A 15,836-nucleotide genomic window follows, 5' to 3' on the forward strand; every position below is an offset into this window, starting at 1 on the left:
CTCCCACGGGCGGACACTGATTGGACTACCGAACCCCGCGCGCTGATTGGCCGCGTGGGCGAGGCGGAGGAGAGCCGTGCGCAGCGGCGTATGTGGGGCCGTGTGCAGACCCGCGTGTGGCGCAGGCAAGGACCCTCAAAATAAACAGCCTCTACCTTGCGAGCCGTCTTCCCCAGGCCTGCGTTCGAGTCTCCGCCGCTGCGGGTCCGCTCAGACGCGGAAGGTGAGGGCTGGGGGAGGGGGCCGGCACTGAGGGAGCCGCAGTGCGGGCCGGGTCTGTGGCGGACAGAGAGGGTAGGGAGCGGCGAGGCGGCGATGGCGGCGGCACTTTGGCCTGCGCCGCTGCTGCGTCAGGCGGGAAGCTCGGCTGCTGCCGCCGCCGCCTCGGACCCGGGTTTCTGGCGCACCGCTGTCGGACGACACTCTTGTCCTTTCTTCGTCCTGAAAAGCTGGGTCGCCGAGCATGCGGGTCTCTCGGCGCCAGGGCCGCACCCCAGGCCGCAGGCTTAGGGCAGAGGAGGCCCGTCCGTGCGCCCTTGGGGCCGAGGCCCTGACGCTTCAAGGGTCGCGGAATGAGGGGTCGAGAGTGGATTTGGCGGGAACTCACTGGAAGGAGTCCGTGTGGTGGGGAAAGGCTCCGACGAAGGGGGGATGGGGTGGGTATAGTCGTGCCGGCCATGTGCTGGGGTCGTGCGCCTGGCGGGCCATGTGCCAAGGGTTTTGGGGGCCTTAGAAAAGGGTTTTTAGGCCGGGCGCGGTGGCTCACGCCTGTAATCCCAGCGCTTTGGGAGGCCGAGGCGGGCGGATCACGAGGTCAGGAGTTCGAGACCAGCCTGGTCAACATGGTGAAACTCTGTCTCTACTAAAAACACAAAAATTAGCCGGGCATGGTGGCGGGCTTCTGTAATCCCAGCTACTCGGGAGGCTGAGACAGGAAAATCGCGTGAACCCGGGAGGCGGAGGTTGTGATGAGCCGAGATAGCGCCACTACAGCCTGGGCAACAGAGCGAGACTCCGTCTTTTAAAAAAAAAAAAAAAAAAAAAAAAAGGATTCTTGAAGGAGCCCTTGTGTTTGGGGTGGCGAGACACTGCTGGAAGACTTGGGAGCCTTTAGTGTTTATACTCCCCGTAGTTGATAGTTTCCCGGTTCTTGAATTTATATCATTTAAATACTAAGTTGCTTGTTTTATATTACCATTCGAAAAGAGGCTGATGGGGCTCACTTTCCCTGAGTCAACACGATTTAAGTTGCTGGGATCCTTTAAAAGTGCCATTACCAGAAAAAACACGAATTTGTCAAAGCTCCAAAACCACAGCAGCGGGCGGTAGTCTGCATCATTTCTTGGATTAATGAAACAGATGTAATTACAAACGAGACACGAAATTCAACTAGCCCCCCTCCATCTAGATTTTTCCATATCGTGAGAACCTATTTTAGAATGGCATAATGGTCCACATTTGGGTTTAGGTGTTGATTTTATTATGGGTAAGGCTTGTGCTTGTTCCCACATGTTAACCACATGGCCTCAGCCACAGGGCACTTCCAAAGGAAGTAACTGCTTCTGGTCTTGGGGGTCTTGTGAAAAGAGAACATTGCTCAGTAATCGTCTGTGATTTCAGCTAGTGTGTTTCAGGCATTATTCAGAAGGACTCAGAAGAGGTAAGAGAAACCAAAACTGAATTCGTTTTTTGTCTTTTTCAAAGTGAAGGAGGTCTAATGAATATCCCCATCTTGCTTTTAAATTAAAATTTTAAAAGTAGATTTTTTCCCCCTTTCCTATTGTTTGACCCAATTTTGGAGTGAAAGGTAACCAGTTACTATTTCCATTCGAATTTAAATTAGCAATTTTATGTTGTTTGCTCAAGCAATATAACGAGTGTAGAGCTTTGAGGGTTTCAAAAAGATACGAAATGTACCTCTTATCTCCTGGGCTTCCCCCTCCTCCCTCCTAAATAGTTTTAAATGCTTCTAATGAGTTACTTTGGTTAAGGATAATCAAACACCTGTAAACTGCCAGGATCCTAGGTACATGCTGTTTTTAGTTTGAGCAGCCTGATTTTTGTCTACAAGAGCTCTTTGTGTATTGGAATATAAAAGGAATAATTTATTACATTCCCAAGGGTAGAATTAAAGACTTAAGTTTTTCAGATTTCATCTCTTGATAACAGTTTTCCTTTAAAAAAGTAACAGTTTGTTTTTCTGAGGAACTAAAGGTCCACTTTTTCATATTGGTAACAGTAAAGGTAATGTATTTCAAACAGGTGATGCAGTCTGTAAAATATTTTGAACCAAATCAGTGGAAGACCAGGGTTTTTCTTTTTTTCTTTTTCTTTTTTTTTTGAGACGGAGTCTCACACTGTCACCCAGGCTGGAGTGCAGTGGCCTGATCTCAGCTCACTGCAGCCTCCGCCTCGCGAATTCAAGCGATTCTCTTGCCTCCCCAGTAGCTGGGATTACAGGCGCCCACCACCACGCCCAGCTAAGTTTTGTATTTTTAGTAGAGACGGGGTTTCACCATGTTGGCCAGGCTGGTCTCGAACTTCTGACCTTGTGATCCGCCTCCCTCGGCCTCCCAGAGTGCTAAGATTACAGGCGTGAGCCACCGTACCCGGCTGGGTTTTTCTTAAACTGGCATTTGAACATCTGGAACAGGCAGGGAGATGTCTTTTTTGAAGTATAAATGTGTTTTGTTATATGATCTGTAACAATTCTACTTGTCTCTTTTGAGAGTCTTTCTCTGTTGGCCAGGCTGGAGTGCAGTGGCACAATCTTGGCTCACTGCAACCTCCGTCTCCCGGGCTTAAGCAATTCTCCTGCCTCAGCCTCCCGAGTAGCTGGGATTACAGGCGTATGCCACCATGCCCGGCTAATTTTTGTATTTTTTTTTTTTTTTTGGTAGAGATGGGGTTTCACCATGTTGGCCAGGCTGGTCTCCATCTCCTGACCTCAGGTAATCCACCCGCCTTGGCCTCCCAAAGTGCTGGGATTACAAGGCCTGAGCCACTGTGCCTGGTCGATAATTCTACTTGTCTTTTAAAGTTCAATAAAAATATGTGGCATGTATATGGGATAGTACCAAACTGGTGCCTAAAAGCAATGACACCACCATTGGACTAATTGGAATGATTTTTCTGTTGGCTGAAGATTCGACCACAGAGAGGTTTTGCTTTTTTTTCCTTGCAGGAATGAAAAATTAAAAAAAAAAAAAATAGTTCTTTTTTCTCTTCCTAGCCTCTTGACAGTAAGTAGAGAGTGAGAAGAATGATGCCAAGGCATCCTGACCTGCTACGTGGAGAACGCTCTTTCTCACTTAATAGAACTCCTATTCTGGCAGTGTCAGATGCTGCTGCAGCAAGGGAAAGCTATTAAGTGATTGCAGTAAGCTATGCAGCATTTTCATGTTTAAAACTACTGGGATAATAAAGTGAGAACTTGAGGCCACCAAATTTCAAGTTGTAATTAGAAGGATTTTGTTAATTAGGAATATGAGTGCTACAGTGATCACCTGTAAATACAAATGAGGTGTTAACTAGTGAATCAAGTTGCTAGTGTTTGTGTGTTTGGTGAGACTCCTAAGTTCTGCCATGAAGTTAAAGAAAATACCTGTCTTGGCCGGGCGCGGTGGCTCACGCCTGTAATCCCAGCACTTTGGGAGGCCGAGACGGGCGGATCACGAGGTCAGGAGATCGAGACCATCCTGGCTAGCACGGTGAAACCCCATCTCTACTAAAAAATACAAAAAACTAGCCGGGCGAGGTGGCGGGCGCCTGTAGTCCCAGCTACTCGGGAGGCTGAGGCAGGAGAATGGCATAAACCTGGGAGGCGGAGCTTGCAGTGAGCTGAGATCCGGCCACTGCACTCCAGCCTGGGCGACAGAGCGAGACTCAAAAAAAGAAAATACCTGTCTTAAGATTCGAGAAACCTGTGTGAATGAATTAAAAGTAATTATGACTGTAGATTTTTTTTAAAGCTATCAGTTCTAGTTTTACTTTGATTTTTATCTAAAGAGAAATACAGAATGAATACAGCATTACAATTCAAATGTGTGGCTTTTTTTAAGTTACTAGATATATAGTAGTAATACTTTTATGTAATATTTTGAAGAAAGGAGTGAATTGGTATAATTCCCTACTTTAAAAATATTACACAATAGCATTTTTGTCATATATTATCATAGCATTTTTGTGTACTTTACCACTTATTTATTTATTTTTTTTTTTCTTGAGATGGAGTCTTGCTCTGTCACCCAGGCTGGAATACAATGGCAGGATCTCAGCTCACTGCAAGCTCTGCCTCCTGGGTTCAAGCCATTCTCCTGCCTCAGCCTCCTGAGTAGCTGGGACCATAGGCATGTGCCACCACGCCCGGCTAATTTTTGTGTTTTTAGGTTTTTTGGAGATGGAGTCTCGCTCCGTCACCCACACTGGAGTGCAAATGGCATGATCTCAGCTCACTGCAACCTCCACCTCCTGGGTTCAGGTGATTCTCTTGCCTCACTTTCCTGAATAGCTGAGATTATAGGCATGCACCACGATGGCCAGCTAATTTTTGTATTTTTAGTGGAGACAGGATTTCACCATTTTGGCTAGGCCGCCGACCTCAAGTGATCTTCTCGCCTTGGCCTCCCAGAATGCTGGGATTACAGGCATGAGCCACTGTGCCCGGCCTCAAGTCTTAACCAAAGCCTTTGCAGAGGATTTAGAGCAAGACTCTTGAAATCCTGATTGTAGTACTTTCTAGCTGTGTGGCTTTGGGTAAGTCACTTGGTGTCAGATTTTCTTATTTTTTATCTTTTTGAGATGGAGTCTCGCACTGTCGCCCAGGCAACCTCCGCCTCCTGGGTTCACACCATTCTCCTGTCTCAGCCTCCTGAGTAGCTGGGGCTACAGTTGCCTGCCACCACGCCCAGCTAATTTTTTGTATTTTTAGTAGAAATGGGGTTTCACCGTGTTAGCCAGGATAGTCTTATATCTCTTGACCTTGTGATCCGCCCACCTCGGCCTCCCAAAGTGCTGGGATGACAGGCATGAGGCATTGCACCCAGCCAGTGTCAGATCTTGAGTTTGTCATTAAAATGGAGCAAGAATACATAACTTGTAAGGTTGTAAGATTATAGATATGTTTACTAATGCCTGACTCATAGATACCCAGCTATTAATTAAAACCCTTCAAGAATTCAGGGCAGGCAGAAATAGATATAATTAACCAAGGTCAGGCAGTAAATGCAGGAACCAGGATAAAAATACAGAATTGCTCCCGGGTAAGTATTCTGTTTTCCATTATTCTGGCTAGAATGCGGGTAATACAGAATGTATATTGCTTCTTTTCATTGCTTTTTTTTTTTAGGCGGAGTTTTGCTTTTGTTGTGGTGGTATCTCAGCTCACTGCAGCCCTTGCCCTGTGGGGTGCGGTGGCTCACGCCTGTAAGCCAGCACTTTGGGAGGCCGAGGAAGGTGGATCATGAGGTCAGGAGATTGAGACCATCCTGGCTAACACGGTGAAACCCTGTCTGTACTAAAAATACAAAAAAAAAAAAAAAAAAAAAAGGTAGCCAGGCGTGGTGGCGGGCACCTGTAGTCCCAGCTACTGGGGAAGCTGAGGCAGGAGATTGGAGTGAACCTGGGAGGTGGAGCTTGCAATGAGCCGAGATCACACCACTGCACTGCAGCGTGGGCAACAGAGTGAGACTGTGTCTCAAAAAAAAAAAAAAAAAAAGTCTGAAGTGTTTTACTACCATGTTGAAACACCAAACTGACTTAATGGAGCATAATAATGCATATATACATTCAGAGGGCAAAAGCTCCAATATGGTCTAAATGGAATTAAGTGAACAACATGAATGAGTCAGGGATAACCCTGAGCTTGCAAAAAGTAAGGATATATACAAATGTGAATGTGTACAGCGGTGTTAGGAAAACCATATAAAGTAATAAAGATAGCCAGAATCATACCCTTCTTTGCTAGTGTCATTTTTATCTCCAACTTTCCTGTTGCTACTTTATTTTAAATGTATTTTGTAGGACCGAGTTATGATCATTCTATTTATTAGAACCCTGATTGTTAGTCTTGACCACATACTATTAGATTTTAGTAGTTTACTAGATTTGTTCTTAATAGTATGGTAAAATTACGTTAAGGAAGACAAATTTAGTAACCACTTGTGGTTTCTTTAATTCCAAGATAAGTTCAAAATTTTAAAAATAGTTACCCCTCTTAGTTTAGCATACATGGCTCCTCAGTGAATCCGTCAGTCTTGTCAGACCTTTTTTTTTTTTTTTTTTTTTTTTTTTGAGACGGAATCTCACTCTCACCCAGGCTGGAGTGCAGTGGTGCGATCTGGGCTCAATGCAAACTTTGCCTCCTGGGTTCAAACAATTCTTGTGCGTCAGCCTCCTGAATAGCAGGGATTACAGGCACACGCCACCACGTCCAGCTAATTTTTGTATTTTTAGTAGAGACAGGGTTTCACCATGTTGGCCAGCTGGTCTCAAACTCCTGACCTCAGGTGATCCATCTGCCTTGGCCTCCCAAGATGCTGGGATTACAGGCATGGGCCACCCGGCCTGGTCCAGACCTTCTGTTGATTGTCTTAGTCATTTCTTCTCTTGCCTCGCATGCCCTGTGCTCCTGCCACCCTTTAAAGTGGTTTGTATCATAAAAATTTGATACACAAAAATTGAAACTTAGGACAAATATCTTGATGTCTGGTAGTTGAAAATGTGAACTGATTTGGAAATCACCAGTTTTTCTCCTCTTAATCTCTTTTCCATTCCATTCAGGAAATAGACTGTAAGATGGGAAACAAGTAGAAGCAGTTAGTCTCACTCTAAACCTGCTATGTAATAGACATTGGACTGAGTTCTGTCTACTGTCTGTAAGCAGTCTAAGGTAATTGGCAAAAGTGGAAAGAATATGTACCTAGAAGACAAAAACTTTGGTTATTAAATTGAATATATATTAAGCACAAGGTACTGTGTAACAATTCTTACCACACATCAGTTTTATTATTTCCCTTTTACAAGTAAGACACAGATGGGTAGTCAGATGTCTTTGAGGTAACACAGCAAGTAGTTAAACTGGGTTAAGTGATTAACCCAGGTTGAGTGTGGTTCCAAAATCTCTTACGGTGTCAGGCAGGCTACATCAGTGCAGTATACATATGTCAGGTTTCATGAAAATTTTTTTCCAGAGAAAACACAAACCCAAGGAACCTTTAGTAACTGGTCCCTTATATTAGTGGTTTTTAGCAAAAGGAAGAAAATAAGTGTTTTCCAGCTGCCTGACAAAAGTGAAAAACATTTTATTTTTTATTGAAGTTAGTATGTATGTTTTGTAGCATTGCATAAAATAGTACTGAAGTCTAATTGATTATGAATTCTTGGACTAATAGAACCTGGATGACAAATTAGAGGTTCTGGTCTGGCTGCTGGCTTTTTTAGTTGTCTTGGGTGTAAATTTCCTAGCCACACGTGGGGATGGTGTTAGATAATCTGAAAAAAATATAATTTTCATGGTTTTATGATTCAGCAGTTTTCTTCCTTTGATATTTTCTAGTCTTTACTTTATTATAGACTGGAATCCCAAAAATAACAATTACAAGTAGAAGATACTTCTGTTACTGGATTTGTAAAAAAGTTACATTGGAAATGTCCTTTGAGTGGTTGGCCCTGATCCCTGTCAGAAGCTGAAAGTTGTGGATCCTAAATTCATTTGGGCAGAATCTTACCTATGGTTTCAGAAAGCTGAGAGTTTCAGAGAGTGACTGTAGTCAGTCCTTAGTGAATACAAAATTGAGAATACATCATTACTTTAAATTAATGGTGCAGTAACTCTGGTGACTGATAGCAGTAATTTAGATGCATTGTTGTTAGTACTTGATTAGATTGGATTGGGTCAGTAGTTTCATTCACCAAATTACTAAAGACCCCTGCCCCCCCAAAAAAAATTAATTAAAATACTGAGTTACATGATGGCTACTAAAAGGATAACTGTATGGGATGTTCGATGATTCAAAGGTTAATTACTTGGTCTCTACCTTCAAGGAATATGATACAAGGCAATGTGGTACTGCCATTAGACAGATATTAACAGAGTGTCCTGGGACTTAATAGGAAGGATAGTTCCAGGCTGGGAGATGTAGTCAGATTCTTTTATAGAGTTGGCATTTGAGTTGGCCCACGAAGATTGGAAAAAGTTGTGACAGGTGGAAAAGGAGCAGGGGAGACCAGGACAGTGCAGTGAGAATCCAGCCAGGAGCAGTCATAGGCAATGAGACAGACTCATGGAGCCATGATTCTCAGCTGTCTTACCTTACCTTAGTTTTCCTAAGGAATATCATGGAATTCTGTAAAGACCTTTAAACTAAATACACTCATATGAGAGGAGTGCTAGGATCGGGACCTGCTGCCTAATATAAGTAGTGTGAGTCTAAAACATTGTGGAAAGCAGTTAGTTTAATAATGTTGTTAAAGAGACAAGCCTATCACAAGGGACCAGTTACCAGTGAAACTGTAGACCACCTGATTCACTCTGATAGGGTTGGCCAAAGGGAGGAGAGGACAGATTGCGTACATAGTACCTAAGGACACTGAAAGACCTCTTTAAAAAGCATGTCATATTGATGATGTTTGAAGGCTATTAATGTTTTTCTTCCCTTTTAAGGCTTAGTGTTTTGTTTTTGTTTTCTTTATTAGCATTAATTTACTCTAGTAAAATTATGTGTGACTAAAAGCGGCAAAAACAGGCTGGGCGCAGTGGCTCACGCCTGTAATCCCAGCACTTCAGGAGACCAAGGCAGGCAGATCACGAGGTCAGGAGGTCAAGACCATCCTGGCCAACATGGTGAAACTTGTCTCTACTAAAATACAAAAAATTAGCTGGGCATAGTGGTGCACGCCTGTAGTCCCAGCTATGCGGAGGCTGAGGCAGGGGAATTGCTTGAACCCGGGAGGTTAAGGTTGCAGTGAGCCAAGATTGTGCCACCATATTCCAGCCTGGTGACAGAGCGAGACTCCGTCACACACACAAAAAAAGGCAAAACATGTAAAACTTTTGTTCTAGTGTGCAGAGTTCTGCCTTTGCCACTGAGGTGCGTATCTTTTTTACAGAACATTTTTGTTTTTTTGAGACGGAGTCTCGTTCTGTCGCCCAGGCTGGAGCGCAGTGGCCCGATCTCAGCTCACTGCAACCTCCGCCTCCCAGGTTCAGGCGATTCTCCTGCCTCAGCCTCTCTCAAGTAGCTCGGACTACAGGTGCGCACCGCCACACCCGGCTAATTTTTTTATTTTAGTAGAGTTGGGGTTTCACCATGTTGGCCAGGATGGTCTTGATCTCCTGACCTCACGATCCACCTGCCTCCCAAAGTGCTGGGCTTACAAGCGTGAGCCACCGCGTCTGGCCTAATCTTGTATTTTTAGTAGAGATGGAGTTTTACTGTGTTGTTCAGACTGATCTCAAACTCTTGACCTCAGGTGATCCTCTTGCCTTGGCGTCCAAAGTGCTGGGATTACAGGTGTGAGCCACTGTGCCCAGCCTTGTTTTGTTTTTGTTTTTTTTTTTTTTGAGACAGAGTCTTGCTGCCCAGACTGGAGTGCAGTGGCGCAATCTCAGCTGACTGCAAGCTCCGCCTCCCAGGTTCACTCCATTCTCCTGCCTCAGCCTCCTGAGTAACTGGGACTACAGGCGCCAGCCACCACGCTTGGCTAATTTTTTTTTTTTTTTGTATTTTTAGTAGAGACGGAGTTTCACCATGTTAGCCAGGATGGTCTCCATCTCCTGACCTCATGATCCACCTGTCTTGGCCTCCCAAAGTGCTGGGAGTACAGGCGTGAGCCACCGCGCCCAGCCTGGTTTTGTATTTTAAACAAGATGTATCTTGTTTAAATATCAAATTATAAAATATTCAGGCCTTGCAGATTGTCTGGATTATACTTTAAAAGTAATCATTTATGTGTAAATAATTCCTTGAGAGCAATAGTTAAATGAGCTCAACTGGAGAAGATAGACTATTTTATATGCCTTTTTTTTTTTTTTTTTTTTTTGTGTGTGTGTGTGTGTGAGACAGAATTTCGCTCTTGTAGCCCAGGTTGGAGTGCAATTGTGTGATCTCGGCTCACTGCCACCTCTACCTCCTGGGTTCAAGCAATTCTCCTGCCTCAGCCTCCCGAGTAGCTGGGATTATAGGCATGTGCCACCAAGCCTGGCTAATTTTGCATGTTTAGTAGAGACGAGGTTTCACCATGTTGGCCAGGCTGATCTCGAACTCCCAGCCTCAGGTGATCTGTCTTCCTCGGCCTCCCAAAGCGCTGGGATTACAGATGTGAGCCACTGCACCCAGGCTGCCATTCATTTTTTTTTTTTTTTTTTTTAATCCTGACTCTTCCCTTTGGTGGAAACCGGCAAATACTTTACATAATTTAAGATGCTTGATACTAGTATAGTTAAGAAAGAATGATTACAAAGCAGATACTGTTTGAAATTCTGTGAAAATCTGTTTTTAATCTCCTTCACTGGCTGGTTTCTTCTGACTAGAAATATGTTTTTTGCATCTGAAAGCACCAATAACTCATAGCCAAATGATTTTTTTTGGTAATATGTTTGTAGGCAAGTGGCAAGAGTTAGTAAAAAGTTAAACAGTTACTGAAAGTGGAGAACCTTGCCATTTTTCTGACTGCCTTTTGGGTCTTTGGTGCTGTGGTTGGGTTAGCTAATTCCATTATCCAGTCAGTTTTACTCAGTTGGAAATACGTTTTTCTAGATGATGATGCCTGTGCTTAGGTTTGAGAGGATATTTAAAATACGACTTTGTGTGCCATTGTTTGACAATGGAATTCAGAGTAAAAATATTGAGATATGGAAGTGTGAAAATATAGTTACATTGTTTTCATTCCATTCTATTCCATTTCATTCTATTTTAAGAATAGCCTCAATTTATTTTTAGATTTTTTTTTTTTTTTTTTTTTTTTTTTTTTGAGACGGAGTCTCGCTCTGCCGCCCAGGCTGGAGTGCAGTGGCCGGATCTCAGCTCACTGCAAGCTCCGCCTCCCGGGTTCACGCCATTCTCCTGCCTCAGCCTCCCGAGTAGTTGGGACTACAGGCGCCCGCCACCGCGCCCGGCTAGTTTTTTGTATTTTGTAGTAGAGACGGGGTTTCACCGTGTTAGCCAGGATGGTCTCGATCTCCTGACCTCGTGATCCGCCCGTCTCGGCCTCCCAAAGTGCTGGGATTACAGGCTTGAGCCACCGCGCCCGGCCTATTTTTAGATTATTACATAAGAAGTACAAAATCCATTTGCTTTAGTGGGAGTTTTATTTTTATTTTAAAATGATACCCAATTAAAGGAGTTTATTATGAAATTCTAAGTTGCATTGTTTAAAATGGAAAATTACAGAAACATTTGGAAAGGGGAGAATAAAAGAAAAGAAAACAAAACACAAATTTTCCCAGTGCTGTATGTGCCATTATTAGCGCTTTGGTGTAACTTATGGTCATTTTCCTAGTGTTTTTATTATACAGTCGTCTCTTGGTATCTGTGGATAAGTGGTTCCACGAACTCCCTCAGATACCAAAATCCTCCTATGTTCAAGTCCCTGATATAAAATAGTGTACTACTTGCATTAGAACCTTTGCACATCTTTTTATATACTTTAAAATCATCTCTACATTACTTATAATACCTAACACAATGTAAATGCTGAATAAGTAGTTGTTAGCATATTGTTTAGGGAATAATGGCAAGAAAAGTCTGCATATTCAATACAGATGCAACTTTTTTTTCCACTGAATATTTTTATTCCCAGGTTGGTTGAATCCATGGATGCAGAACCCATGGATATAGAGGGCCTACTGTAGTTGTACCATCTAGAGATAAAATTTGTATCTTGCATTTGTTTTAACATACCTGTTCTAAGGAATATCTCAGTCACCAGGCAAGTGCTGCAGTATAACTAGGTACTGTATCAGGTGCTAAGGTTAAGAGTATTTTCCTTCACTGACTCCTCACTCTGAGAGTCCATTTTCTGTGTGCGTGTGTGTGTGTGTGTATGTCTTACTTTGTCCCCTAGACTGGAGTGCAGTGACGTGATCTCTGCTCACTGCAACCTCCACCTCTCAGGTTCAAGTGATTCTTCTGCCTCAGCCTCCTGAGTAGCTGGGATTATAGGCGCATGCCACCATGCCCGGCTATTTTTTGTATTTTTAATAGAGACGGAATTTCGCCATGTTGGCCAGGCTGGTGTCAAACTCCTGACCTCAGATGATCCACCTGCCTCGGCCTCCCAAAGTGCTAGGATTACAGGTGTGAGCCACCGCTCCTGGCCACTACCAATTATTTGTTCTCATAATGGATTTTCACTGACCCTAACCCTGTAAATTCCATCACTTCCATCAATAACTATTAACGTGGCCGGGCGCGGTGGCTCAAGCCTGTAATCCCAGCACTTTGGGAGGCCGAGGCGGGTGGATCACGAGGTCAGGAGATCGAGACTATCCTGGCTAACATGGTGAAACCCCGTCTCTACTAAAAATACAAAAAACTAGCCGGGCGTGGTGGCGGGCGCCTGTAGTCTCAGCTACTTGGGAGGCTGAGGCGGGAGAATGGCGTGAACCCGGGAGGCGGAGCTTGGAGTGAGCCGAGATCACGCCACTGCACTCCAGCCTGGGAGACACAGCGAGACTCCGTCTCAAAAAAAAAAAAAAAAAAAAAACTATTAACGTGTGTATTATAGTAGGTCTATAATAAGCATGTAGTTGTATGATTATTTTATTTTTTTGAGATGGAGTCTCACTCTGTTGCCCAGGCTGGAATCTTGTGGCACCATCTCAGCTCACTGGAAGCTCCGCCTCCCGGGTTCACTCCATTCTCCTGCCTCAGCCTCCCAAAGTAGCTGGGATTACAGGCACCCGCCACCTTACCCGGCTACTTTTTGGATTTTTAGTAGAGATGGGGTTTCACCATGTTAGCCAAGATGGTCTCGATCTCATGATCCACCTACCTTGGCCTCCCAAAGTGCTGGGATTACAGGCCTGAGCCTCTGCACCCAGCTATTTAACTGATATATTAGCTAGCTTTCTCCCCCAGAATAGTTTTCCAAAAATACATTTAACGGAGAATAAAAGTTAAAAGAACTTTCAGTGGTTTAATGTTGTTACTTTTAATATTTCAAAGATCTGACTGCAGCCATGAGCAGCAATGAGTGCTTCAAGTGTGGACGATCTGGCCACTGGGCCCGGGAATGTCCTACTGGTGGAGGCCGTGGTCGTGGAATGAGAAGCCGTGGCAGAGGTGGTTTTACCTCGGATAGAGGTATTTTGTCGAATAGAAAAATTTGAAGTACTTCAGTATTTGTTAGTATCAAGACTGGTCTGACTAGCCAAATTCTCTTTGTTTTTGCTCAAAACAGGTTTCCAGTTTGTTTCCTCATCTCTTCCAGACATCTGTTATCGCTGTGGTGAGTCTGGTCATCTTGCCAAGGATTGTGATCTTCAGGAGGATGGTAAGTATTTAACACTTCCTTTTTATCCCCCTCTAGAGTTTGGAGAGGTGAGCACATGCAACTGCGTATAGCATTTCCACCTTTGAGGTTTTATATTGTATAATTTAAAACATAACACTTTGTAAAGGTTTTATAGTCTTGGTCTGTTTCTTTTCCTTATTGTTGAAGCCTGCTATAACTGCGGTAGAGGTGGCCACATTGCCAAGGACTGCAAGGAGCCCAAGAGAGAGCGAGAGCAATGCTGCTACAACTGTGGCAAACCAGGCCATCTGGCTCGTGACTGCGACCATGCAGATGAGCAGAAGTGCTATTCTTGTGGAGAATTCGGACACATTCAAAAAGACTGCACCAAAGTGAAGTGCTATAGGTAAGGTGTCAGAATGTTGTTAGAAGAAAACTCATTGCAGAGATTCTTCCAGAAATGAATTAGCTATAAATGGAAGGGCCTTAATAAATTCAGTGAAAGTTAGCTGTGACCAGATAAGACCAATTTTCACCATACGTAACTGGCAGTCTGTCTGTATATAATTCTGTATTCTGCCCTGATATCCTGTGGCTTATGGTACAAGGACAGTTTTCACAACTGGATTTTTTTTTTTTTTGAGACAGAGTTTCGCTCTGTCCCCCAGGCTGAAGTGCAGTGACCGGATCTCAGCTCACTGCAAGCTCCGCCTCCTGGGTTTACGCCATTCTTCCGCCTAGGCCTCCCGAGTAGCTGGGACTACAGGCGCCCGCCACCTCGCCCGGCTAGTTTTTTGTATTTTTTAGTAGAGACGGGGTTTCACCGTGTTAGCCAGGGTGGTCTCGATCTCCTGACCCCGTGATCCGCCCGTCTCGGCCTCCCAAAGTGCTGAGATTACAGGCTTGAGCCACCATGCCCGGCCTAACAACTGGATTTTTTTAATACGTAAAAATAAGAGTGTTACAGTTTGAAACTTCCAGAGACTTCATAGAAAGCTCTATGATTAATACACATAAATCTTTTATCATGTAACCAGAAATCTTTGCCTGTTTGTGACATGTAAAGTATATAATTTGATAAATGTTGTGTACATATCTGTGAAACCTTAGGGGTTAATTGCATGAAGACAAGGATCAGGCGTTTTGTTCGGCATCGTGACTGTTGCTTTGGTAGACAGTTTTGTTCTGAGGCCCATTGTGAAAAGTATTTTAATTTCTTTTTTAGGTGTGGTGAAACTGGTCATGTAGCCATCAACTGCAGCAAGACAAGTGAAGTCAACTGTTACCGCTGTGGCGAGTCAGGGCACCTTGCACGGGAATGCACAATTGAGGCTACAGCCTAATTATTTTCCTTTGTCGCCCCTCCTTTTTCTGATTGATGGTTGTATTATTTTCTCTGAATCCTCTTCACTGGCCAAAGGTTGGCAGATAGAGGCAACTCCCAGGCCAGTGAGCTTTACTTGCCGTGTAAAAGGAGGAAAGGGGTGGAAAAAACCGACTTTCTGCATTTAACTACAAAAAAAAGTTTATGTTTAGTTTGGTAGAGGTGTTATGTATAATGCTTTGTTAAAGAACCCCCTTTCCGTGCCACTGGTGAATAGGGATTGATGAATGGGAAGAGTTGAGTCAGACCAGTAAGCCCGTCCTGGGTTTGTTGAACATGTTCCCATGTAGGAGGTAAAACCAATTCTGGAAGTGTCTATGAACTTCCATAAATAACTTTAATTTTAGTATAATGATGGCCTTGGATTGTCTGACCTCAGTAGCTATTAAATAACATCAAGTAACATCTGTATCAGGCCCTACATAGAACATACAGTTCAGTGGGAGTAAACAAAAAGATAAACATGCGTGTTAATGGCTGTTCGAGAGAAATCGGAATAAAAGCCTAAACAGGAACAACTTCATCACAGTGTTGATGTTGGACACATAGATGGTGATGGCAAAGGTTTAGAACACATTTTTTTCAAAGACTAAATCTAAAACCCAGAGTAAACATCAATGCTCAGAGTTAGCATAATTTGGAGCTATTCAGGAATTGCAGAGAAATGCATTTTCACAGAAATCAAGATGTTATTTTTGTATACTATATCACTTAGACAACTGTGTTTCATTTGCTGTAATCAGTTTTTAAAAGTCAGATGGAAAGAGCAACTGAAGTCCTAGAATATAGAAATGTAATTTTAAACTATTCCAATAAAGCTGGAGGAGGAAGGGGAGTTTGACTAAAGTTCTTTTTTGTTTCAAATTTTCATTAATGTATATAGTGCAAAATACCATATTAAAGAGGGGAATGTGGAGGACTGAAAGCTGACAGTTTGGACTTTTCTTTTTGTACTTAAGTCATGTCTTCAATAATTAAAATTGCTGTTAAAAGGATG

The 15,836-nt window shown here is 43.5% G+C and overlaps 4 protein-coding genes across 9 annotated transcripts in view; 3 read left to right on the forward strand and 1 right to left on the reverse strand.

Moving 5' to 3' along the window:
- The window catches only part of MBD4 (methyl-CpG binding domain 4, DNA glycosylase), a 332,365-nt gene that overhangs the window by 273,365 nt on the left and 43,164 nt on the right, over positions 1–15,836 (forward strand). The window lies entirely within an intron of this gene.
- ISY1 (ISY1 splicing factor homolog) overlaps positions 1–15,836 on the forward strand; it is a 285,043-nt gene that overhangs the window by 220,929 nt on the left and 48,278 nt on the right. The window lies entirely within an intron of this gene.
- The window catches only part of COPG1 (COPI coat complex subunit gamma 1), a 583,372-nt gene that overhangs the window by 100,163 nt on the left and 467,373 nt on the right, over positions 1–15,836 (reverse strand). The window lies entirely within an intron of this gene.
- CNBP (CCHC-type zinc finger nucleic acid binding protein) lies at positions 79–15,674 on the forward strand. 6 transcript variants are annotated; one of them, XM_050781797.1, is made up of 5 exons: positions 79–223; positions 13,167–13,304; positions 13,402–13,494; positions 13,663–13,861; positions 14,681–15,674. In XM_050781797.1, exons 2-5 carry the CDS (start codon positions 13,181–13,183, stop codon positions 14,796–14,798), a joined length of 534 nt encoding a protein of 177 aa, XP_050637754.1. In that variant the 5' UTR covers positions 79–223; positions 13,167–13,180; the 3' UTR covers positions 14,799–15,674. The 6 variants fall into 6 exon arrangements, with proteins under 6 accessions (XP_050637754.1, XP_050637753.1, XP_050637758.1 ...); XM_050781796.1 differs by having other exon boundaries at positions 13,402–13,492; positions 13,658–13,861; XM_050781801.1 differs by having other exon boundaries at positions 13,167–13,283.

This window comes from Macaca thibetana, chromosome 2 (genome assembly GCF_024542745.1).
Source record: "Macaca thibetana thibetana isolate TM-01 chromosome 2, ASM2454274v1, whole genome shotgun sequence".
NCBI classification, from domain to species: Eukaryota; Metazoa; Chordata; class Mammalia; order Primates; family Cercopithecidae; genus Macaca; species Macaca thibetana.